Consider the following 23,392-nt stretch of genomic DNA (forward strand, 5'->3'; position numbering starts at 1 on the left):
ACACACGCTACGAGCGTTTGACAAAGTCCGTGACCAAGGAGTAATGGTCCGAGCACGGCCAGAGCTGCACAGGCAAAACACGAAAAACACGACTTATGGCGGTGGAGGAATATCTTCCGCTCTGGTTTCTTCGAGACAGCCCACATGGAAGCCCACACTTTCGAAAAGAACATGCATTCGAGAGGGATTAGAGTTGCGAGTGTGAGGCTACCTCTGCTGTCCTTACCCGCGGATCCGCGGACAGCGAGAACCGATGCTTAGGTGAGCACAGAGCCTCTGCATGCGCTATCGAACTCACTTTGTTTGGACAGCAACCGTACGACTTGGCGTTTGCCAGAGCTGGCAGCTGGTAGATGCGCGCAACCTGCATTGCACCGCCAGATGAAAACGCACGCAGACAGGAGCACATGCATGCCTGAACAGAAAGGCTCTCTAGTTGAAACAGCATTCTCAGACGTATCCGCGGTGACCCGACACATCCTACACGTGCCTCTCCAAGAATAACCATCTACGGGGCATCCTGTAAAGAACGCCTTCTGGTATGAAGGCCCGCGCCCTTCAGAACACGCAGATGGCCTTTGTTCACAGAGAAGCAACTTAGTTTCGATTTGCGGGAGACTTACGTCGAGCGACTTTGAATGGTAGAAAATGTAATCGATGCAGCCCTTTTGCCATCCGTGGTAAGCGGTGAAGGCCGGCTCCTCCATGACCACTTGAGGTACATTTTGGGTCGAGGCCTCTGCCGCTTGTTCTGGAGAGACCGAAAAAAGTCACGTGCGCTGCCAATGCTGATGAAGCACTCAGTTCCCACCTTGACACGCAACGAGTTTCGAGCTTTGTGAAAAGCTGAAAGAATGAAAGGAACGTCCTCGAACCCAGGCACAGTCTCACCACCAAGCGCATGCCTTTTCGTGCTACCTTCGGAAATCTGTGCTCAGAGAACATTTACTGGCTTGACACGAACACCCAGATTCTTCTGTTGCGTTCCATCGTGGTGTGTCATCCGTAATCCTTGCCCGTCCCTTCTTCAGACTCGCCGCAAATCTCCCCGCATATATATATATATATGTATGCGTATATATGTACATATATATATATATATGCGTATATATGTACATATATATATATATATATATATGCGTACATATGTACATATATATATATATATAAATGTATATATGTCTACATTTGTGCGCCCCTGCTGTATGGTGATTCTTTATGCTTTTGCACCACTTTTGTATTACTTCTTTTTCCTTTTTCGATTCCCTTTGCGTCGCTCCTGTATGGTGTGTCTGTGGCTGTTTTCTGCACCCTTCGCTCATGTGTCTGACCTTTTTCCCCGTTTGTGCGTCTTGTCTCGTCACTCTCACTGCCTAGGGTCGGGAGAGCGTAAGCGCTGTTGAATCGGAGAGGGAGCGTGATGACAGCACTGGATCTGAGCGCCGGCTTCCAGTGGTTCAGGCCCTGCGCCTTGGCACCGCCTGGCGACGAAGCCGTTCTGCTCAGCCCTGGCGTCTGGAGCGTGTCAAACACAGGCGTGTTTTCGAGAACCTTGTAGAGGTCTTGCAACCACTGTGAGCTGGTCGACGCTCCAGCATGCGCGGCGCAAGAGACGCCAGCCGTCGCCTGGGTGCGTACGCAGCCCGACGCCTCTCCGGGATCCGCCATCCCGCCGGGGACGCTGTGCGAATGGTGGAAGTGAGCACTCGTCTGGCTAGCCGAGAAAAAAGGCCCCGGGTCCAAGCTGGTCATCACCTGCGCCTCTCGCGGAGAGCTGTGACAGGGCAGAACAGCCGGAGACGCTAGGAATGATCGAAGAAAGGAAACCCGCCGGAATATGCACCAGTGTAGTCCTGCGGAGTAAGGGACCGTGCAGTGCAGCATCCACACCTGCTCGGCTCGCAGCGTCACCGCAACGCGTTCACGGAAGACACGATCGAGCTCAGGCGCCCACATCAAACGCATGCAGGGAAACCACCTGACGCAATCAACCCAGCGACGGATCGCGAGTCAACACCCTGCTTTTCAAGGCTGTGACAAGAGACGAACTCCCTTCGAGGCGCACCGTGGAAAACAGTGACGCGTGGCAACACCGAATCGAGATGTGCAGAAATAGTTGAAACAACAAGGAACCAGGCCGCAAAACGAACGCCGCACACATGGAGGTTTCCACACGAAATGACGCTCTGGCATTTGCGTGTATCTCGACATCCACCTATCGACTCTCCTTTACCGCCTATTGCCACCCCTTGAGTCACATGAACATATATATATATATATATATATATATAAACATGCCCGCTAGCGTGTATTCAATGACCCACACGCATGTGCGCATATGCTATACATAAACCTTACATATTTATATATAATTATATATGTGTATATATATATATATATGTAAACTGTATGGATGTGCATATGCATAACGCCGAAAAAAGGAAGTTGGCGAAAACCGAACTCTGTTTCTGAGTTTCTCGTCGCGCCGGAGGCTCCTCACCTGACCACGGTCGCGCCCCTGCCTTGGTAGCCGGCCGCGTCCATCCGGTACGTGTGCCGTTCCATGAGGAATTGTCCTGCAGAAAAGGGTACAAAAGAACTTGGTCAGAAATTCAGAACTCGAGTTTCGCTGTTCGACTGCTTTTTGAGAGATGCCTGATGACCCGCTGACACGCGTTCCACTGGAGTCGAAAACTGAGATATGAAAACGTTTGTCGAGTGCGATTGTCGGATAACAGAGATCTCGCGAACCGCAGGAAAAACTCTTCTAAATCACAGAAATACTGCTTCACGTGTGTCTCCCTCAGTGCCATCAGCTAGTCGATTGTCTACCACCACCCACAAACATATACAAGCATATGCATATATATAAATATATATGTGTCTGTGTATAAATACAGGTACGGGCATGCAGGAATGCATAGACGCACACAGGTGAGCACTGGCGGCCGCTTAGCGTTCGATCATGAGCAACGGAAGAGCAGATTCGAACCGGATGAGATCGTGGAAAAGACACTTCGAGTGGCACCTGAGAGTTTTCGGTGGTCGAGACCAGAAAAGTCGAAGGATCCACGAAGGACGAGTTGGTAGAGAGGAGACTGGGGAGTAAAGTTGAAGTCTCCACAAAGGAGGACATCCAGCAGCGTCTCAGCTTGCGCCAAATCATCGTCTTCTACTTGTTCGCTTTTCCCCGCCAACTCCATCGAAGAAGAGAGAGAAACACTCCGTCCAGCTCTCTCGCCTGCACTCAAAGGGCCCCTCGCCGTCTCCTGAAACCCCACACATCCCTCTGTCTCCTGAAACCCCACACACCCCTCTGTCTGTTGACAGACAACACGCCCGTCTGAGTCGGGCGCCGCTCGAGAAGCCCGCAGTTCACTGCTGAACTGTCTCTTCGTCCCCGCCTCTCTGTCTCTGGCCTGCTGCAGCTCCGCCCTCAGGAGGCCGAGGCCTCGTCGCCGCAGATCGTAGACTGCTTGGAGGAGAAGGAGAAGCTGGGCGAGTTTGACATCCCCTCGGCGGCTGTTGAAAAGCAGGTGGGTGTTGGCGGCGACGACCATACGTGGCACACTCTGGGCGGGTCTCGCGCCGGGGCAACTGTCTCCTCTGTCTGCGCGAGAACCGGAAGAGTTCGACGGGAGAGAATTCGTCGGGGCCGCCGCTGCCTCGCGCCGGCGCTTCGAGGAAACTTTGGAGGGCGCGGGAGACGCAGCTTGTGGACAGCTGACGTGTCGAGCCACTGCTGGCTTCCGCGGCGGCAGACAAGAGCGAGCAGACGGGCGCGGATACGCAGACATCTCAGCAGGTACTGAGTGTGAGCGAGGCAGAACGCACTGAGGCTCGGATGCTGGCGCAGCGGCGCGCTCTCGGAGAAGAACCACCAGACCCACTTGCGGCTTGTCAATCAAACTGAGGGAAGAACACGGACAGAACCCAGGGGCGCAACACACGATCCAGGGCAAGCACAATCTACGTCTTCCATTCTTCACCCTGTCTCGGACTGCACAAATACCTTCTCGACACCTATCTTTCCATCAAACTGTCTTCCTCCGCAACCGCCGCGATCTGCATAGGTATACAGACGATAGAAGTATGCATACAGCTATGTCTATATAGGCATAAAGGCATGTATGCACAAATATAAACATATATATATATAGTATATATATATAGTATATATATATATATAGTATATATATATAGTATATATATATATATAGTATATATATATAGTATATATATATATATAGTATATATATATATATATAGTATATATATATCTATATATATAATATATAATATATATATATATAATATGGTTACTTATAGGGCCACGAACACCTTTTCGAGGACGTGTTGCGTGCAGACGCATTGATTTCAGGTTTGACGTTAAGATGTAAGTGGATTTGAACGCCATGGTCACAGCGAGGCAGCGCAAAAATAAGCCTCTGAAGAGACACAGCTCGGAGACACACGACGACTCAAAATTTAACCACAAAAGCAGACCCCTTCACGAAATCGCGCCTCACCACCTCTTACCATCTATATACACAGAAATATTCATATCAGTAAACACACGAATATATGCTGAGATATACATTCACACAAATATATGCACATATGTATATATATATGTATATATATGTATACTAATATATGCACTGACAGATCCAGATGGAGAAAGATAGGCGGGGTCCGGGAGAGACGTCATTTGTGTCCTTGCATAGAGGGTCGCCTGCATGCACTCGGAATTCTGGAACGTTTCGCACCTTTTGCTGTGATGCCGAAATTCAATGCCGCGTTGCTCGACGAGTTCGAAGCGGTCTCTCAGCCAGAAGGTCCCGACGCCATCTTCGCGACCATGCGTCTTCTGCTTGTACACGCCCTCGTAACCGAGAGAGCGAAAAAACTGCACGCAAACAAGTCGTCAATTGCACAAGCACAGATACCACAACAACGAAACTCGAGTAAGACGTGCTCGGTCACACACACACACAGCGAAACTCGGTGGCAAATACCGACAAATATATTCATTTGTGTGAACGTATCAACACGATGTATACATCCACATGTATATATATATATATATGTATTTGTATGTCTGCCAGTCCACCGTACATACGGAAATCTGGACGATGCTTCAAAGAGGGATGTGGCGCCTGCAGAGAAATGCAAGCACCGTCCGAGAACCCTGGCCCCAAGAAAACAAGACAAAAGTATTAATTTCGGCTTTTCAGCATGCCCACAAATATACACATGCCTGTGTCGACTCACATATATGTATGCAAACACACATTCATATATATATATATATATATATATATATATATATATATATATATATACTTATTGACTACATAAGAAGGGCAGTGGGTTGAGGTTGGAAGAGTCCTGTGTCACGGCAGAGTGACGGTTCTTCTTCGGATATAAGCCGAGCCGGCTAGCTCACCGGAAGGAAGCGCTTCCGGTAGTGTGTCGCATCGAGCTCCTGCAAGCAGCAGATCGCCGGTCGATGCCGGCGAATTTCGCTTTCGATCACGTTCACTCTGCTCGTCCACTTGACGATGTTTTGGTCCTGGGTATGAAAAACAAGAGAGAAAAAAGTCCGAAGGGCATGCATGAGAAAAAAGGAGAAACCAAGTCGGACTGGGGAATGTCTGTGTGTGCCTCTCCCCCTCTCTCCATAGACGCATGGACATTCGCGAAGACAAAGAAGGAACGCGACAGAGTGTGTCAGTACACCAACGTCGAACTACGCCTATATCGATATGCGCGCATTTGCAAGCATTCATATATGTACATCCATCAAAAGTATATACACACATATATATACGCACACACATACAATGCATGCATACATGCATATATCTATATCTATATCTATATATATATATATATGTATATATCCATACATCCACACACAATGCAAATAATATATATATATATATATACATATATATATATATATATATATGCGTATGTATGTATGGCGGCGAACAATAGATGTACGTGGAGAGGAGTCGGACTGTGTACCTAGCATCATTGCACGCCTGAGTCGAGGTGTGTGTCTCTGCATCGGGCAGCGAAAGTTGTTTCGTACCAGACTGCGATATTTGTAGTCTGTGAGAGATTCGGCGAGGACGTTGAAGGTCATGACGCGCATCGACCATTCACTGTCTGTTCCATGAGCGTCTTGCCTTTCCGACCGATCGTCCTCCAGACCGGCCTTCCTTCTCCCCGCACTTGCGTCCTCTGTCTCTCCGTCCTCGTCGCGTCTCCACTGTGGGCCTTCCGCCTCTTCTGCGTGATCACGCCCCTGCGCTTCTTCGCTGCGTTCCTCAGCGCGGCGAGAGGGCATGCGAGACTCGACGTCTCTCTTGAGCTTCCGGACGTCGAGCCAAGACCGCGACGCGTCGAGTTGACAAAACAGGTTCTTGCCTCCGAACTGCGGCGAAGGCGAGAGAGAAGGCGAGATCGGCGAGGAGGCGGACGTCGACTCCGACGGCGGCGCGTGAGAGTGGACGGCCGCCACGGCCTCCGGGGTCGGAGGCCGCGTAGACTCTTCTCGCAGCAGCTTCGTTTCTCTCTGGCGCTTCTGTCCCTTTGCGCTCTCCGCCCTCGTCAGCGTCGCCTGCCCTCTCTCCGGTTCTCGCTCGCCTTCGCCTGTCGGCTGCGACTCGCCGCCCCCGCTTCCGTCGTTGCCTTGCAGAGTAGCAGCCCTGCGAATCGACGCGCTCGCAGCGCGACTGCCGGACGGTTCGCCGGCTGCGTCGCAGGCTGCGGAGTTTCGCAGCATACTCGCGGTGGCAGAGAGCCGCGGAGAGTCGCAGCTGCCAGGCGAAGGCGAGGACGTCGGAGGCATCGACGCGGCGGCCGCGGCCGGACGGGCAGGTGGACTCCCGTCAGGAGACGCGAGTGTGGGGGGCAAGACCGAGGAAGAGAAGGCGCGTCGGAGCCAGCGGCCGAGCGACGAGGACGTCATGACTGGAGGAGCCAAGCCTGCAACCGCAGCAGACGAGCGAGAGAGCGAAGCCGAAGCGGCTGAAGGCGAAACGAGCGCGGACAAGGGAGCGAGGGGAGAGGGGAGAGAGAGGAGAGAGAGAGGCGGAGAAGAAGAGTGAAAGACGGGCGATGGAGGGGCGCACCGAGGACGAGAAGAGCAGCGAAGCGAGGCAGACGCGAGAGAGCACGCGAGAGTGGTTGAGAGAACACTAGAGGGCGGTGGAGGGAAGAGAAGTCCAGACTCGCAAAAGGGAGAAATGTCCGAAGCGAGAGAAAAAGAGTCTCTCCGATACTGCGCCGCCGGACTGCTCAGCGGCGTCGCAGCAGAGACTCGCAAAAGCGGTGGAGCAGCGGGGAAGCCGCGGAGCAGCGCGGAGGCTGGCCGACCCACAGCTCGGGTGTATCGGCACGCCGCGCCAGACCGGACGAGGGGCGGCGGCGACGCAGCGGCGAGCGAGCAGCCTCGAGAAAGGCAAGCGAGCAGTGGCGCCGCGAAGGGGAAGCGAACGAAACACAAAAGCGGAGGAAGAAGGACCTTGCTGCAACTCGAACAGCGCAGAAAGGCTGGCCACCACGCCATCCTTACGCGACACTCAGAAGCCGGGTCCGACGCCCAGACGGAGAGGAAACGAAGGCCGCCGGGAAGAAGGAAAACGAGAAGCAGAGAAGAGAGAAGAAGAGGAGACAGAAGCCAAGACGCATGCAACGGACTCGGCGTTCGGTCGAGAGGGAAGAAGCGGCGAGAGAAAAAAGAGAAAGAAACCGATAAGGTTCATCGGCTCTCGAATAGGCAAGAACGCCATCACGAGGAAGAATGGTGAAGGCCAACGTCGCGTGGTAATCTTCAAAGTGTGGAGACATCGACTTTTTGTGGACTCGGAGATGACGAGGGGAAGCGAAAGGGCGCCGAATCGACAGAAAGAAGGACGAAAAAGACCCGGCAGAGGCAGGTTTCCCTGGCAGGTGTGCCGACGCCTCTGAAGACATCTGAGACGCGAACGCGCGCCTAAAATATTCGAACTGCAGAAGAGACTTCGTGGACGAAGACGCGGAAGAAAGGCGAGACAGAGAATTGCCAACTGCTAGAGAGCACATTTGCTTGCTGACTTCGAGCGCGGCCGAGTGAAGAAAGTCTGTGGTGGAACCAATAAAAAAAGGAGGGGAACGAGGGGACCAGCGCGTTCTCAGCCGAGCGTGATTCCGGTGTTGCCCGAGACGTACACGAAGCTGGCGAGCGGTGAACGAGAGAGCAGAAAAATCCCTTCGGAAAACGCGTTCCAGTGAACGCTTGGAGAGAGTAAATCGTGCTGAAACCGGCAGAGTGGAGTGCAAACTCCTGCAAAAGGAGAAACGAAGAGAAAACCTCGGAGAGGCTGCGGCCACGCTCTCGCTTCCCGTCTCCGCTGTCCATACGCCGGAAACTCGGAGCGAGCTCGCGCGAAATCCAGGAGTTTTCACAAGGCAAACCCGCCAGTTTTCTGCACTATTCAGCGAACCTGCACGCGCATCCACGTCTGCAGGCCCTGCGAGCAAAGAAGCGGCTGGAGGTATTGCTCAGGAACTCTGCAAAGAAAAGGCCGGGAACTGGAGAGGCGGCCCGCGGTACGGGAAACAGCTGTTCTTTTTTTCGGTGCAGCTGGCCAGATGGTCGAAAAAAACGCAGAAAACGCAAGGCAACGGAACACAGGGAACCGGTGAAACAGCGGCATGCGTTTCAGACAGAGAGAGGGGAATGGCGGGACACCGAAAGGCAATCAAGAGCTTCAGAACGTTTTTCGCCTGCTTGGCTCTGAGGACTGCGAGAGCTCGTCGCCACCAAGGTCACGCAAGCCATCCAGACGGACATGCGGAGGGGAAGACTGCGGATGAAACGCCGGATGTTTCGCAGGATCGACGTCGCGGGACAAGCTTCGGTCGCTTGGAGCTTCTTCAGATCATTTCCGTGGACTCTCGTCGCCGCGAAACACCGCTTTTCTGCATCGCGTTCGGCCGAGAAGCAAGCCGCCGAAAAACTGTGGGTTCCTGCGCTCCTCACGCAGTGCAATTCCACAGAGTCGCGACGAGGACGAACAAGGAAAAGGTTTTTGCGGAACTCCAGGCGTTTTTCCACTCTTTTTCTGGAAAGGTTTTCGCGAGAAGTCGCGAGGGAGCCGGCAAAGTCGCAGGAGCTCGACGCGACGGCGGCCGGGACATGTGAGCACGGAGAATGTGCAAAAGTCCGGCATAATTCTCCTTGTCGCAGGCTACATCAGTCGTCCCGAGGGAGACACAGGGAGAGTGGACCCCGACAAAGAAACTCACGAAGAGAGAAAGATGCCGGGGAAAATCGGCGAGGGCGCCGCGTCGGCGAAGGCAAGACGCCGGACGAGAGTTCCTTCGCCTCTCCGTCGGCCTCACAGCCCCCGGACAGGCAATCAGCTGCTCTCGCCTCGGACGCGAATCTCCAGGTGCTAAATGCTAGATTCGTCCTTGGCAGAAACGCGCCAGCCAGTCAACACACCCAGGCCGAGAACCGGATGACGGCTTCTCGTAGCCCACGGCGCCCAGGCGTTCTTGTCCGTCGCTCAGTGGCCTCCCTTCAAGACGTCCAATTTTCCACTGAACACTGTGGAACCTCTGCTTCAGAATCGAAGGAGAAAGGCAAAAAGACTCGCGCGGATGGCGAGCGCGACAGAGAGCAGCATGTCTGGGTCCGCTTGCCGTTTTCCCCATGCGCTCCCTCGCTGCGGTATCTCCGAGAGGCCGACCGCGGATGAGGCTGAGACACGCACACACCCCTCTCACTCAGCTTTCGCGAATGCGGATGCCATTTCCGCGAGAAAGCGAAGAGCACTGAACCGCGAGCGCGAAACGAAACAGCCGGTCCTCTCCTCAGACACGCAGCATCGCAAATGCAAAAACACAGAAACCGTAGCTTGACGATACGTAGGTGTGACGATGTTTCAGCTCCAAATGCGCGGAGCCCGCGCAGGAGAACAACGCGTAGGAGGCGCACAGCCACTAGGAGAGTCGCCTTCGCGGAGGAGGCGGTCGAGCTGATAGCAGACTAGAATAGTCTTGTGAGAGTCACAGTTCTAGGCAAGCGAAAACGAAAGAGATGAGGACAACAACTTAGAACGGATCTGTCGATTGAGAACGAGCAGCAATGAGGGTCGGCACACACTCATGCCTAGGCGGGAGACAACACAGAGGTCCATCCAGATTCCGCACGAATGCTCGGAATCTGTCTGGACTCGGCTCTCCAGTTTTCACGGCCACCGAAGCCGTTACGCAGGACTGATCTGTGAAACGTCCCTCTGTGGCTTTTTCCTTTTTCGAGAACTCAAGTGTCTGCAAGACCTTTTCGGCGACCTGCCTTCGCCCACTGTGAGGCGAGGAGGGCGACGTACTGTAATTCCACATGCGGCCGACGCCTCGAACAGACTCGGTGCTCTATTTTTTCTTTCTTTAGAAGGAAAATTCGTTCCCAGAAAGGGCGAAAGCCCGGCAACTGCCTGTCGAGGAGCTTCGAGTGCCTGTGGATAGTCCGAAGGTGTTTGAAGTTCGTCTTCCCCCTTTCGATTTGCTTCTCTACTCGTCCTCCACATCTACACGCCTGTTTCTTTGCCATCTGTGCCCTTCCGTCATTTCTTTCGCCTCTCTCTTTCCCCGCTAATGTGCAGAGTACAACCGCGCGTCCAGGTCCGTTCCTGCGGTGCAGGTACACCGCCCGCGGAGGCTGGGGCTTGGGCGCGGGCCGCGCGAGGCGCGCGCGGGGAGAGTTTTCTTTTTTTTGCCGACCCAGACGACTTGAGAAAGAGAAAACTGGTTTTTGCTTTTCCGACTGGGCGGTTTCCTTCTCCTTTTCCGCGGTCGCAGAGTGTCAGAGAACCCCAGGCCGCGAGTCTTCCGACCGCGCGCAGTGCGCGCAAAGACGCACTCTCCAGGAGACACCAGGCGGGGACTTGTTTTGTCTTCGTCCATTAACCGGCGGGGCGTTTTAGGCAGGCTCAGTCGGGACTTCCACTCGGGGGAGAAAAGAGCGACGAGCGGCGGGTTTCCTCCCTCTTTCTCCAGAGCGACGCATGTGCAGGTGTTCCGTCGGTCGTGGTCGGCGTTTCTGCTCGGCTTTTCTCCACTTTTCGTCTCCCTTTGTCTTCTTCCTTTTCTTTCCTCCATCTTCGCCCTCTCTCCGCGTTTGTTCAGGAGAGAGACAGGAGACTTTTCCCGTCTGCTTCGTGGTGTGTGGCACCCCTCTCTGCCTCCGTCTCTCCGGCGCCTCCGCCCAGACCGGTGGCACCCGTTTCTGCATTTCCTGCGATTTCCCTCGATTTTCCTCGGCTTCACAATGACGATCCACTCCTGCCTCGCGAGACGAGCAGTCTCCGTCGCCGCCTCCGGCGCCCGCGCCTTCGCATCGGGCCTCGGCGCGCGTGCTGTCGCGGTCGGAGCTCTGCAGAGTGCCCGACTTCTTCACACTTCCAGCCTCCGCGCGGCCGGAGCGAAAATCTCTCCGTCAGAAATGTCGCGACTGCTCGAAGAAAGAATCGCAGGGTGGAAGACGCAGGTGAGCTCACGCAGAGCGACGCGAGAGAGGAGACGAGAAGCAGGGAGCAAGGGGAGAGCGAGGAAGGGAGGGGAGAACGAAGGAGAGACGCAGAGAGGCCGAGCACCGCGCGAAAAAGAGGTGAAGAGGAAGAAGGAAGGACAGACCAAGGAAGAAAGGGACATGGAAAGGAGTCGGTGGAAAGAGAGACGCGAGGAGGGAAGAAAAGTCAGAGAAGAAAGAGCAAAAGGAAGCAGGGAGAAAACGCGGAAAAGTGGAGGATGACGCGGATACGCGGGGACATGACGCAGAGTGAGAAGGAAGGTAGCGCGAGTGAGAACAAGACGAGGGAGAAGGAGAGGAATGTAGGCAGAAGCGTCTAATCTCTGTGAGAAGGGCGTCCAATCGGGGTGTATGGACGCCCGGCGTTCTCCCAGCAAACTCTTTGCACAAGATGCTGTGCGACCGCACTGGAACGTATTCACACACACGCGCCCATCTTTCTTCGCCGGAAGACTAACAGTCTCCGTGAGCACTCTGAAGAGACGCGACGCCTTCTTTTCTCTTTCTTCTCTCCTCTCTCCCTTCTCTTATCTCTCTTGTCTCTCTTCTTCTTCCTCTCGCCTTCTTCTGTCTGCCTCCGTCTTTCCTTTTCACCTCGCGTTCCATGCTTTTTCTCTCCTTCTCTTGGGTTCGTCGTTTTGTTCAGACCTCGACGGAGGAAGTCGGTCGCGTCGTCTCTGTCGGAGATGGCATCGCGCGGCTGTTTGGCCTGGAAGGCGTCCAAGCCGGAGAACTCGTTGAGTTCCAGAATGGCATGACAGGCATGGCGCTCAACCTGGAGACAGACAACGTCGGCGTTGTGATTTTTGGCGACGACAGGTGAGTTTCCTGCTCTTCTGCTCCAAGGATCCTTCCCACGCTGACGCCGAAGGTGTCTCCGATTGTGTGGGGAACGCCGGTGTGCAGTGTCTCTTCTTTGCCGAGTTCCTCCGCTTCGCGAGGACGAGGGCGGGGTGTCGAGGGGAGGTCCGGAACGTCTTGCGAAGGCTTCTGTGTGTACGTTTTGTGAAAACATCTTTTCGTCTGGAGATTCTCCTAGGCGTTGTCGTGGGGAGTTTTCTCTCTTTTTGCAGGTCCGTGTTGGAGGGAGACAGCGTGAAGAGAACAGGCCGCATCGTCGATGTCCCAATTGGACCCGGTCTTCTTGGCCGCGTCGTGGATGCGCTGGGCAACCCCATCGACGGAAAGGTGAGCCTCGGCGCATGCAGCCTTCTTCGGCGTCTATCCCATGCGCGCCTTCGTGTGCAGGCGCAACCATGCCCTTGAGTTGCTCCTTGGTGCTCAGTTCTGCTCTCTCGCTGGGCTGCTGTGTGTCTGCTGATGGGCGTGCATGCTCATGGTTCTGCCCTGGCCTCTCTCACCTGACGTCGCGCCAGTTCAAAGGCGCAAAAAGTCGCGACGAGATGGTATTGAGATCTCAACTCCAGGAAATACACATACATTCTCACACAGCTTTCTTCATCATATCGAGATACGTATATATATATATATATATATTTATAGATGTGCATTGACTGGCATGGGGGGGGGCGTATGGAGCGTTCTTCTGTTGACTCTGTGCGGTTATCGCGGAAGTTTATGCATGCAAAGAAGAGTTTTCGTTGCTTTTTCAGGGTCCTATCCCTGCGAAGGAGCGTCGCCGTGTGGAGTTGAAAGCGCCCGGAATCATTCCCCGCAAAAGTGTACACGAACCGATGATGACAGGTGAGGAAAGAAAGCCGGAAAGCGTCTGAGGAGAAACGTGTAAAGACACACGAGACGGCGAGGAGAGAGTACCCACGGAAGAGAGTGGAAGGAGGGAAGGAGAGAAAAAAGAAGCGGCATTTGTTTCGGGGATCTCCGTTGTTCCTCTGAGCTGCTCCAGGAGTACTCGTTCCTTCCCCTCACGCGTCATTTCATATTTCCTGCCCTGTGGGTCCTGCCTCTCCTCCCCGCATCTCTCAACTTTTCTTTGTTCTTTTCGTTACTGTTTCTCGTCTGTCTCTTCCGTCTCACCTGTGGCTCGCCGCCCGTCTCTCTTTTCCGTTTGTCTGTGTCTTTGCTTCTCGCCGTTCTGCTGTTCTTTCTGGTCCTCCTTTCGTTAAAAACTCCTCGCACTCGATTCGCCTCGTCTTTCCTTCTTTGCCGTCTCAGGACTCAAGTGCGTTGACGCGCTTGTTCCAGTCGGTCGCGGACAGCGCGAGCTCATCATCGGCGATCGCCAGACCGGGAAGACCGCAGTCGCAGGTCAGCAGAAAGGCCCTGTGTGTTCCACAAAGAAGCGTTTGTTTCATCCGTAGATCTCTCTCCCACTGTCTGCTTTCTGTTGCTCTGTGAGCATCGGTGTTCTTTTCGCGGTTCGCGCGCCTGCGAGTCGCTCGTCCTCCGCCATCACTTCTATTTTGCCGTGTACACACCCCTCAGAGAAGACACAAGTCTGTCGTCTCCCGCAAGAGCCATCTCCGCATCGCTGGAGATCCTGCGGTGTCTGTACACTCCATCCGCACGACGGCTTCCACCGCGTAGCTTCTTTCCGGCGGGGCTTTGTCTTTCTTCGCAACGGGGGTGTTCATCCGTCACGCGGGCGGAAGGCGCGCACAGCGAAAACCGGTCGCTTGTCTCCCGAGAGGACTGAGAGCGGCGCATGTCGAATGTTCCCTTTGGGTGTCTGTACAGTCGACGCCATTATCAACCAGAAGGAAATCAACGACAGCACTGACGACGAGTCGAAAAAACTTTACTGCATCTACGTCGCCGTCGGGCAGAAACGCTCGACAGTCGTAAGTGGACGAAAAAAATCGTTTCGGGGATCGGTCGGCGCGTGACGTCCGGGCAAGCGCAAGGGCAACGCAAGCGTTCAAAAAGAATCCCTGCCCCCAGTTGAGATCGCGAGACCCTCCGAAGATTCTCTGCATCAACGCGATGCACACGCGATATTCAAAATCGATATATATATATATATATATATATATAGACATTTATATACATATATAGATAGATATTTGAGTGTGCATATGTGTATGGAAGGAAGTATTCACCCGTCTAGGCATCGACCCTTATGCCCTTGCACATTCGTAGATTGGTCGACTTGTCTCTATGCATGTACACATGCAGGTCGATACACTTCTGTCTCGATATAGAGGTAGACGAATAGGGCTCTCTTTCAACGAGCATATATATATATATATATGTAGATATATATATATATGTAGATATATATATATATATATGAGTATATATATATATATATATATATTTGCAGATGTCGATGTGTGGGACATGACTTGTTCCTCGATTGCACCTGTCGCTTTCCGCTGAGCACGAGGATTCAGTCGGAACTTAAAAAGCCAGAACGTAAATGTTTTCCATCATGTCCTCAGGCTCAAATCGTTAAGGCTCTTGAGCAGCGCGATGCGATGAAGTACACGACCGTCGTCGCTGCGACTGCGAGCGAGGCCGCGCCCCTGCAATTCCTTGCTCCCTACAGTGGCTGCGCCATGGGCGAGGTGAGGCTTGAAAGGGAGCTGCTGGAATATCCGCTGAAAATGCGTTCGCGTGTATATTGCTTCACTGACGGGCTGTGCGTCGTTCTGTTTCTGCTTTAGAAGGAGATTTTGTGTGTGTTTCTGTTGACTGCTATGTCAACGTACCTTCTGTGAAAGGAAATGAACGAGGCTTTTAGTGTGAGTGGAAGGAGGTATTGCAAACGCTTTTCTTGGAGACACTCTGGAACCATCTCGAGTTTCAGGACCATCTTTCTTGGTGAGCACAGCTTCTCACTTTCATTCTTGGCGATACGAGTTCGTTATATATTTATTTGGACGTCTCCGTGTGTGTTTGTAGATGCCTGTGGGGGGCATGGACGTGGATAGTTCTTTTCCGGTAGAGAAGTGGATCTCTCCCCCTGCAAATGCGTGCCTACATGCATGTGTAAAGCCTGGTCTTTCGTTTGTGCTGTCCCCGTAAATATCGAGAGAGACGGCGAAGGGTGAGTTTCGTTCCTGCGGATGCTTTTTTTCAGTGGTTCCGCGATAGCGGCCGACACTGCGTGATTATCTACGATGATCTGTCGAAGCAAGCGACTGCGTATCGTCAAATGTCTCTGCTGCTGCGTCGTCCGCCTGGGCGCGAAGCGTATCCCGGTGAGCCGCGGTTTCTCCGCATCCGCGTCAGAGCGAGTGTCGCGATCCGTAAAACTGAGGGTCGCGCGATGGGACAGGAGGCGAGAGAACGTGTAAACAGCGGGAGGAAAGGCTGGACAGAGAGGAAGGCACAGAGTGGCAACAGCTGATCGGAGAGCGGGCGGTGTCTCTGCGGTCATGTGCGTCTCAAGGACTTGCCGTCTGCTTGTCTTTCGTGTGCGAGGAGCGAAGAGGCGCTCGGTGTTCGTTTGGCGCAGAGAATTCCGGTTGAGGGAGAGGACACAAGCCGTCGTCGTTCGCAGTGACGATTCAAGCCTGTGTCTCGCTCCTGCTTCTGCCATCGAAACGCATTCAGAGAAAGCGTCGCTCGGAGAGATCCGACCGGGATGTCTCCTCAGTGTGGTGACTTTCTCTGCAGGGAAGCCACGAGGATCAACTGGCGCTCAACAGGCGTGAGCTGACCAGAGTTCCTGCGTTACACGCTGCCGACGCGCTTCGCTCGTGATGCGTTTACAAGCTCTTGTTTCGTTTTTTGTGTGTTCAGGAGATGTCTTCTACCTCCACTCGCGTCTCCTGGAGCGTGCGGCGAAGATGGGCGACAAGAGCGGCGGCGGCAGTCTGACTGCATTGCCGGTCATCGAGACTCAAGCGGGTGAGGTTTCGAGACATATGCCGAAGTGCGCGGACGCGTCACTAGAAGGGGAGGCGAGAAGGGAGGAAGACGGGGGACAGCAAAGGCTCAGGAGAGAGGGAGGATGACCGGAGGAAGCGATTATCCAAGAAGAGACGGCCGTGCGTCTTGGAGATTCGAGAGAAAGACTAAGCCCCGGGATCGAGCAGCACCGAGTAGCAAATCGGAAAAAAGCATACGCAAGCGAACGGGGAGATCCAAATGCTTGTAGTGCGTCACGCGCTCTCAACGCTGCTGCTTTTTCTGCTGGCGGGAACCTGCGGAATGAACACTCCTGTGACTCCAGGTCTCATCCGAGCTTTCGGCGACTCTCGCCTCGGTTCTTTGTTGTAGATTTCATGGCGCTTTCGTCCTTTCCTTGTGCTCGTAGGTGATGTGTCGGCTTATATTCCGACCAACGTGATTTCAATCACCGACGGACAGATTTTCCTGGAAACTGAATTGTTCTACAAAGGCATTCGCCCTGCTATCAACGTCGGTCTCTCGGTCAGCCGCGTCGGCTCTGCTGCTCAGGTGAGGAAAAAACTTTTTCGTTCTTTCGATCTCCATTGACATCAGTGAAAACTCTTTGCGTTTTTTCCTCGCTCGGCGACGACTCGAGAAAACGCCAAGTCGAGCAGCATTCATCTCAACGCCTGTGGCTCTCTGGGCAGCCCGTTTTGTGTATCTGAACTCCGTGTATTATTTACTTATATATATAGATATATAGGATATGTAGGTACTAGTGAAAAGCCATGTGTATATGGGAGTGCAGAATTGTATATAAAGTGAATGCATTCCTTTTTACTTGTGTTCTTGTGTTCGAGCCCCGCCTTAACCATTTACTTGTTTCCTCAGGGAAGCGGCAAGTGTGATAATCCTCGAGCGCCTGACGTTTTTCGTCTTCTTGACATGCTGAGAGCTAGCCGCGCACACTCGATTTTACATGAAGACGTACATTTTTGTGTATATTCAGTGCTACGTAGAAAGAGAAAGCATCTGTTAGACACGCATCTCGGTGCCCCAGTGTCTCCATGTCTGCATACGTCCTTCAACCTGCGCGGATGGGCGTACCATCTGCGTCTGTGTATATCTCTGTATGTGCATTTGAATGTTCTTGTAACGATGTTGTTGTAACGGTTTTAGGGGTATGCTTGTAATTGTTATTTCTAGGTGAAAGCGATGAAACAAGTTGCTGGAACGATGAAGCTGGAGTTGGCGCAGTATCGCGAAGTTGCTGCGTTTGCGCAATTCGGAAGTGACCTGGATGCGTCCACGCGTCAGCTGCTGACCCGCGGCACTGCGCTCACGGAACTTCTCAAGCAGCGCCAGTACTCCCCCATGAAGAACTCTGTTCAGGTAAAAAAGTAGGAAACAAACAGAGTTTCGTTCGAATCTCGACTCTACCACGTAGTGCGTGTCGCGTCGGTCTTTCTTTTCTGTAAAAAGGATGCATGCACAACTGTTTGCGCATGCGAGTGTGTAGATGTGCATGTGGGGAGCCACTGGGTGGCAGAACCAGTCGACCCAAATGCCGAGGGAACAATTCCTGACAACTCCTATTTGTAGTTATGTAGAGATGTATAAGTGTGTTTACCTGCTCGAACATATCGGTAGATGTACAAATAAATTCATATCTACTCATGCAGAGACACTCGATACGTCGCGGTTTTTTCTTTTGTCAGGTGTGCGTTTTGTACTGCGGAGTGAAGGGCTACCTCGACCCGCTCGATCCGAAGGAGATTTCGCGATTTGAATCTCTCTTCATCGACTACATCAACGCGAACCATCAGGACATTCTCAAGACCATTGAAACGTAAGCAGAGGCCTGAAGCGCTTGTGGGGAGAGTTCCTCAGCCGCAGGGAAGTGAGGCGCTCTGCGAATGAGGCGTCTCCTGCCCGGCTCTGTCTGTGCATGTCTGGCGAGAGAGACGGATTTGTTGCGGGGTGCGTTGCATGGTCACTGAGAAGCCTATCGACGGCTACGCATATTTTCGTCTGTGCGTCTGTGTGTTTCACCGTGCTTGGCTTTTGTCGACTCTGAATCTCGATTCGTCTGTCGCCTGAATAGAGTCGTATCTATGTGAATCTGCATGCACACCGTGTCTGTGCAGAAAGCGCAAATGTGACTTTCGGCGCAAGTCGCTTGTCGGTAATCCGTACGCGTGTGTTTCAGAGAGAAGGAGCTAAGCGAGAAGACGGAGGCGAAGCTGCGGGCGGCAGTCGACGAGTTTGTGGCGATGAACGAGTTCAAGAAGAAATAAGGTTTCTCGGAGTCGACGTCTCTTTGCTTTCGAGATGAGGAAGCCGCCTCTCGCGTCTGTCTCTCTGTGCCTGGCGCGTTGTTCGTCTCGAAACGCATGGTATTCGGACCCGTGCATTCGTCTCTCTTCGTTTCCTCCAACAGCGAGGGTGTCTCGTCGTTCTGCTCACCCAACTCGCAGGCTGACTTTCATCTAAAAACGCATGCAACGAGGTCGCTCGCGCGCTCGCCCAACAGGCGCCAGACAGACCAAAGGAGCCCTCTTCGAAAGACTCATACACACACTCTCTCTCCCATACACAAACACACACACACACCCGTACACAGATTGACTCGAGCCTATTTTCTTCATGCATGCATCTAGATGTTTGTTTATATATGTATATGTGTATGAATCAGTGAATTACTTTAGAGGAGACGAAGACAAGGGTGGAGTCTTTTCCAAGCAAAGACACACAGAGGCTTACCGGGCAAAAGGTCCTCCGGCAGAACGATGGAAACAGATCAGCTGATGCCCTGTGGTTCGCAAAAGAGATCGCAGTCTCCCTCTCTACCTGGTCGTGTGTCTGCATGTAAACCGACGGCGAGACTCTGGACTTTAGGGGTTCAGTGCTTACGCCTCCATATATATATATATATATATATATATATATATATAATATGCATGTATAGCATATGTATGTTTATCCATAGGCAACCTCATATATATATATATATATATATATATGCCTATGAATTACATGGGCAAAGGCAAATGTGTATGCAAGTACGCAGGTGACGGGTGCGATGCAGCTGAGATTTTGGAATCGGAAAGCTCGGAGTTGAATGTGTGTCTCGCCTGTTCGGCGTGACGCCTGTTAGAAAACGGCCCGTGACTTTTGACCGTTCGAACGTCTCCTCACAGCGGGCGAGAGAAAAAGAAGGGAAGTGCGAGTCGAGGAGATTCGCCGATACGCCCTTCCCCGTCGCTCCATTTCTCTCCGTCGCTGCGCGTACAGGGAACCCCCGGAGTTGCCACTTCGGTCCTCCCGAGAAAACGAGGACGCTGTGGAAGAGAACGTTGCACCTCGCAAAGAAAAAGAAGCGAGGAATCGAAGAGACTGCCTCGTATCATTGGGCTGCGAAAACACAAGACGTTTCGGAGTGCCGCTTCAGACGTTCGGTGAAGTCTCAACAGAGAAGGACTTCCACTTTGCTCGACTTCCATCGCCTCGCAGAGCCCCATGACATGCTCCGAGGAAATCGAAACGAAACCTTCCCGAGACGCGGTCCGTTGCCAATGCCAGGCAGCCAGGCATTCAAGCGAAAGAGAAGGCAAAAGCGTTCTTTTTTCCGCGGCCGCCTTATTTTTTGGCTACGAAGCAGGAAGTGCGTTGTCAAATTGGAACTGTCCGTTCACTGTAAGGCCCAGTTCTCTGAGAGTCAATCGACGCAAGTGCCAGAACTCTCACGCTCGGCAGCGGAGAAAAGTCGTTTTTCACATTCACCGAAGTTGAGTCGCCGGAATGAACGATTTCTCGAAACACAGGGCTGAGACTTCTTTTTACATCTCTGCCGACAATCACGCATAAAGAGTCACACTGATATGCGGATATTCAAGCGCATGTCGCATACCTGTGTATCACAGGATGCACACATCGAAGATGCGGTAAAACAGCAAACATGGTTGCTGGCATGTCGAGACCCTGATATATATACATATATACATATATATATGCATGCAATATGTATGTACAAGCAACTGTATGTATGTATGTATGTTTGTATACAAACATATATGGAGATGCGATCCCGAGGCAAAGAGGAGCAGACCTGCTTTGCTGGAGGATAAGAAGGAAGACGAGGCATTTCGGAACTGGTGCAAAACACAGGCGGCCTTGATGCAGTCAGAGAAATGTAGAGAAAGAAACGCAGATTTTCTCTGGGGGGAGGGGAGGGGGCCTCGCCTTGCAGGCTGGGGGTCGCCCAGCTAGCGCGGATGAAACAACCGAACGATCGGAGGTGTACAGACACCGCAGTTGACCGCGAAGAAGTAAGGCAGGTGCCCTACACTTCCCCAGACTTCTTTCGATTCGTTCTCTCAACTCCTTGCTGCAATGCACTCCTCTGTCGTCTCCTTCTTCTTCCATGTCTTTCTGCTTTCGCGTTTTTCAGTCGTTCGATTCTCTCGCTCGTGCCTCGTCACCCGTCGTCCTCTGCAACGTTCCCTGACTTCCTTCGCTCTTGTCCCCGCTCTTCGCCTGCCTCTTCCTTCGACGCCTTCCTCTGTCCCCGTTCCTGCCTTGGCTTCCGCGTTTCTCCTTCGCTAACGCATCATCACGCATGCAGCTGGCCGGCGGGCGTCCACCTGCGAAAGGAAAGGGAGAGAAGCGCAGAAGCAGGCGAAGGGGAGGCGAAGCAGCAGACAAGAGACAACAGCCTTCACTAGGAAACCGACCAGAGAGAGGTGTCTCCTCCAGAACGCGCAATGCATGCGCCGCGTAGGCTCTTCGGCGACGGGGTAGGACGCTGCCGCATGCACCGAGAGTGCTGACATGCGCCGCCGCGAGACGCATCCTCTGAAGGCAGAGAAAACGCAGGAGGCGCCAGAGAGAAAGGGCTTCTCCGCTGCGGAGGCATGTCCTGCAGCGCGCCCGCTGGAGCGGAGAGAGGAAAGTGGAGGGTCTGCTCTTCAAGAGGGTGGAGGGGAAGCTCTGTAGAGGCCGAGGCGACTCAGGGTGCCCAGGTAGGCTGGGGAATCGAGTCTCGCTTCCTGGAGACGGAGGCGGTGCTGCGGAGAGTCGTCGAACAGCCGGGGAAGGCGCCACTGCGATGCAGCCCAGAAAGGACGCAGAGAGAAGGACAGACAGCAGGCGCTGTGGGGAGAGAAAGAGAAGACGACCTTCCAAAGGTCGCGGGAGGAGAACCTGACAGAACGCTTCCCTCGCACCGTTGACGCTGTGCGGAGCAACATGTAGATGCAGACGAAAAGGAAGCAGAAGGCAGCAGAGCAGCAGAACGAGAGGAGGCAGATTGAGAGGAACAAGGACGAGAGAAAAGAAGGAAGCGACGCAGGAGCGTGGCGGTGAGTGAGAGCGCGAAAGGAGAGAGGAGAGAAGAAGGAAGAGTCGACAGACGAGAGCGGACTGGACGCACTTGAGAGCGCGCGTAAGATGGGGAGAACATGCGCGTCAACGAGCAGGTTGAAGATGACAGAGATGAGTGACTGCACGAGAGAGAGAGAGAGAGAGAGAGAGAGAGAGAAGAAGAAGATCCGCTCGAGGGGCTTTGTGGGGGGAGGCCGGCCGAGAGAGATTGAAGAAAACGAAGAGAAAAAGGCTCAACGTGAACACTGAACCGCCACTCAGAAACCGCGCCGCCTCCAGCCATGCCCGTCAACGCGCAAAGAGGCTCGACGCAGAGAAGAAAGAAGGCCAGGTCCAGAAGGCAACGCAGAGGAACACAAAGGAGAACACAGCGAGAGAAGAACAAGACGAAGAAAATGAGCAGAGAGAGAGAGAGAGGAGGCTCGGCGGGAGAGGAAAAGGAAGAGGCAGCTAGGACAGAGAGAGAAAGACAGAGAGGAAGGGAGAAGGATGGCGAGCAAGAGGAAAGGCGAAGGAGATAGAACGGATAGAAAGCGAAGAGAGCGTCAAAGCGAGGAGGAAGGTCCAGTGACAAAGAAGAAGAGGGAAGTGGAGACGATCCTGTCGGAGAGGGCGAAGCTGAAGAAGTCGAGCAGAGAGGAGGCTATGAAACGAGCGTTGTGCAAGGAAGAGAAGAAGTTTCTTTCCAGAGACAAGGGCCGTGGGGTCAAAGACCTCAAGCTAGCGATTTCACTTGCCTCACGACAGACTTCGGCAAAAAGCAGGAACCGACTGCAACCCAGAAGACCTGCGCGTTCGCTCTGAAAAGAAGTTGGTGCTTCTCTCAGAAACTTTGGACTTTTCTAACGGACAACGCATTCTTCTGACTTAAGCTCCCAGCGCGAGAGGTGACAGAAAAAGAGAGGCGAGAGAGAGTCGAGGTTCCTTTTCTCGCTGATGCCTCTTGCGGTTGAAGTCATTTCTGCTCGCGGAAGACCGGCCGCAAAGGAGGAGATTTTCTCGTTTTTTATACGAACGAAAGTTGTTCCTTCTCCCTTCTAGACTAGCGCGAAACAGTGCCGAGTGACCCTCAACCTTTTGCCGACAAGCGGATGCGCGTATACAGACGAACTGCGGCGCGGTGTGCAGCAGCCCCAGGGAGATGGAAAAGCATGCGCCGTTTGAGTTTCTTTTCGTTGTTTACGTTTGATTTATAAAAGAGGATCTTCTGTTGCTTTTGATCAGCCGTTTGGCGTTCGATTCGTTTCTTCTCTTTCCGTCGATTTCCGACCTCGAACCAGCGGGAACTGGATCTCTCTGGGGGGTGTCCTCGCTTGTCTCCATTCCAGACTCCATCGCGAAGGATCGCAAGACCAGGGACCGAGGCTTTCCTTATATTCCTCACTGCTGAGGACTTCGTTGTCCTTTTCTCTGGCGAACCGTTCTTTTCTCTCCCCGATTTCACCTGCAAACGAAAAACATCTAGAGCACACACTGTTGTAACTCTTCTCTCTCGATTCCTCTCTCCATCATCTTCTTCTCTCCTTCTCCTTCACCTTCAACTTTCTTCTCTTCTTCTCTTCTTCTCTTCTTCTTTCTTCTTCTCGTCCATCCTCTAATTTTTCTCCTCCATCGTCTCCTTTCGTCTTCTCCCCGTCTTCTCTTCTCCCATCTTGTCTCCTC

At 53.1% G+C, this 23,392-nt stretch overlaps 3 protein-coding genes across 3 annotated transcripts; 2 read left to right on the forward strand and 1 right to left on the reverse strand.

Annotated features, from left to right (window-relative positions):
* Positions 1 to 7: 7 nt before the first annotated feature.
* On the reverse strand, positions 8 to 10,859 carry TGME49_204410 (endonuclease/exonuclease/phosphatase family protein; the record flags this gene model as incomplete). The annotated part of the gene is made up of 9 exons (XM_018779301.1): positions 6,101 to 10,859; positions 5,450 to 5,575; positions 4,770 to 4,909; positions 3,029 to 3,909; positions 2,501 to 2,576; positions 1,332 to 1,774; positions 624 to 751; positions 299 to 364; positions 8 to 64 (listed from the first exon to the last, which is right to left on the reverse strand). The coding sequence occupies exons 1-9, from the start codon at positions 7,580 to 7,582 to the stop codon at positions 8 to 10; spliced, it is 3,399 nt and encodes a 1,132-aa protein (XP_018637307.1). The 5' UTR covers positions 7,583 to 10,859.
* A 226-nt stretch (positions 10,860 to 11,085) lies between these two features.
* TGME49_204400 (ATPase synthase subunit alpha, putative) lies at positions 11,086 to 19,268 on the forward strand. Its single transcript, XM_018779300.1, has 13 exons — positions 11,086 to 11,548; positions 12,237 to 12,409; positions 12,664 to 12,778; positions 13,204 to 13,294; positions 13,724 to 13,816; positions 14,246 to 14,349; positions 14,950 to 15,075; positions 15,591 to 15,711; positions 16,256 to 16,363; positions 16,773 to 16,915; positions 17,555 to 17,740; positions 18,067 to 18,197; positions 18,560 to 19,268. The coding sequence occupies exons 1-13, from the start codon at positions 11,330 to 11,332 to the stop codon at positions 18,681 to 18,683; spliced, it is 1,734 nt and encodes a 577-aa protein (XP_018637308.1). The 5' UTR covers positions 11,086 to 11,329; the 3' UTR covers positions 18,684 to 19,268.
* A 125-nt stretch (positions 19,269 to 19,393) lies between these two features.
* Positions 19,394 to 22,876, forward strand: TGME49_204395 (hypothetical protein). The gene is made up of 2 exons (XM_018779299.1): positions 19,394 to 20,044; positions 20,799 to 22,876. Exons 1-2 carry the CDS (start codon positions 19,873 to 19,875, stop codon positions 20,951 to 20,953), a joined length of 327 nt encoding a protein of 108 aa, XP_018637309.1. The 5' UTR covers positions 19,394 to 19,872; the 3' UTR covers positions 20,954 to 22,876.
* Positions 22,877 to 23,392: the final 516 nt, after the last annotated feature.

Source organism: Toxoplasma gondii, chromosome VIIa (genome assembly GCF_000006565.2).
Source record: "Toxoplasma gondii ME49 chromosome VIIa, whole genome shotgun sequence".
Taxonomy (NCBI): domain Eukaryota; phylum Apicomplexa; class Conoidasida; order Eucoccidiorida; family Sarcocystidae; genus Toxoplasma; species Toxoplasma gondii.

What these genes read in the sequence shown, in the direction of transcription:
- TGME49_204400 (XM_018779300.1), top strand. Translation starts at nt 11,330, where the DNA reads ATGACGATCCACTCCTGCCTCGCGAGACGAGCAGTCTCCGTCGCCGCC. An exon ending in TCGCAGGGTGGAAGACGCAG is followed by an intron (nt 11,549 to 12,236) that starts GTGAGCTCACGC and finishes CGTTTTGTTCAG; the next exon opens with ACCTCGACGGAGGAAGTCGG. An exon ending in GTGGCTGCGCCATGGGCGAG is followed by an intron (nt 15,076 to 15,590) that starts GTGAGGCTTGAA and finishes GCTTTTTTTCAG; the next exon opens with TGGTTCCGCGATAGCGGCCG.
- TGME49_204395 (XM_018779299.1), top strand. Translation starts at nt 19,873, where the DNA reads ATGCTCCGAGGAAATCGAAACGAAACCTTCCCGAGACGCGGTCCGTTG. An exon ending in ATTGGAACTGTCCGTTCACT is followed by an intron (nt 20,045 to 20,798) that starts GTAAGGCCCAGT and finishes CGCGTTTTTCAG; the next exon opens with TCGTTCGATTCTCTCGCTCG.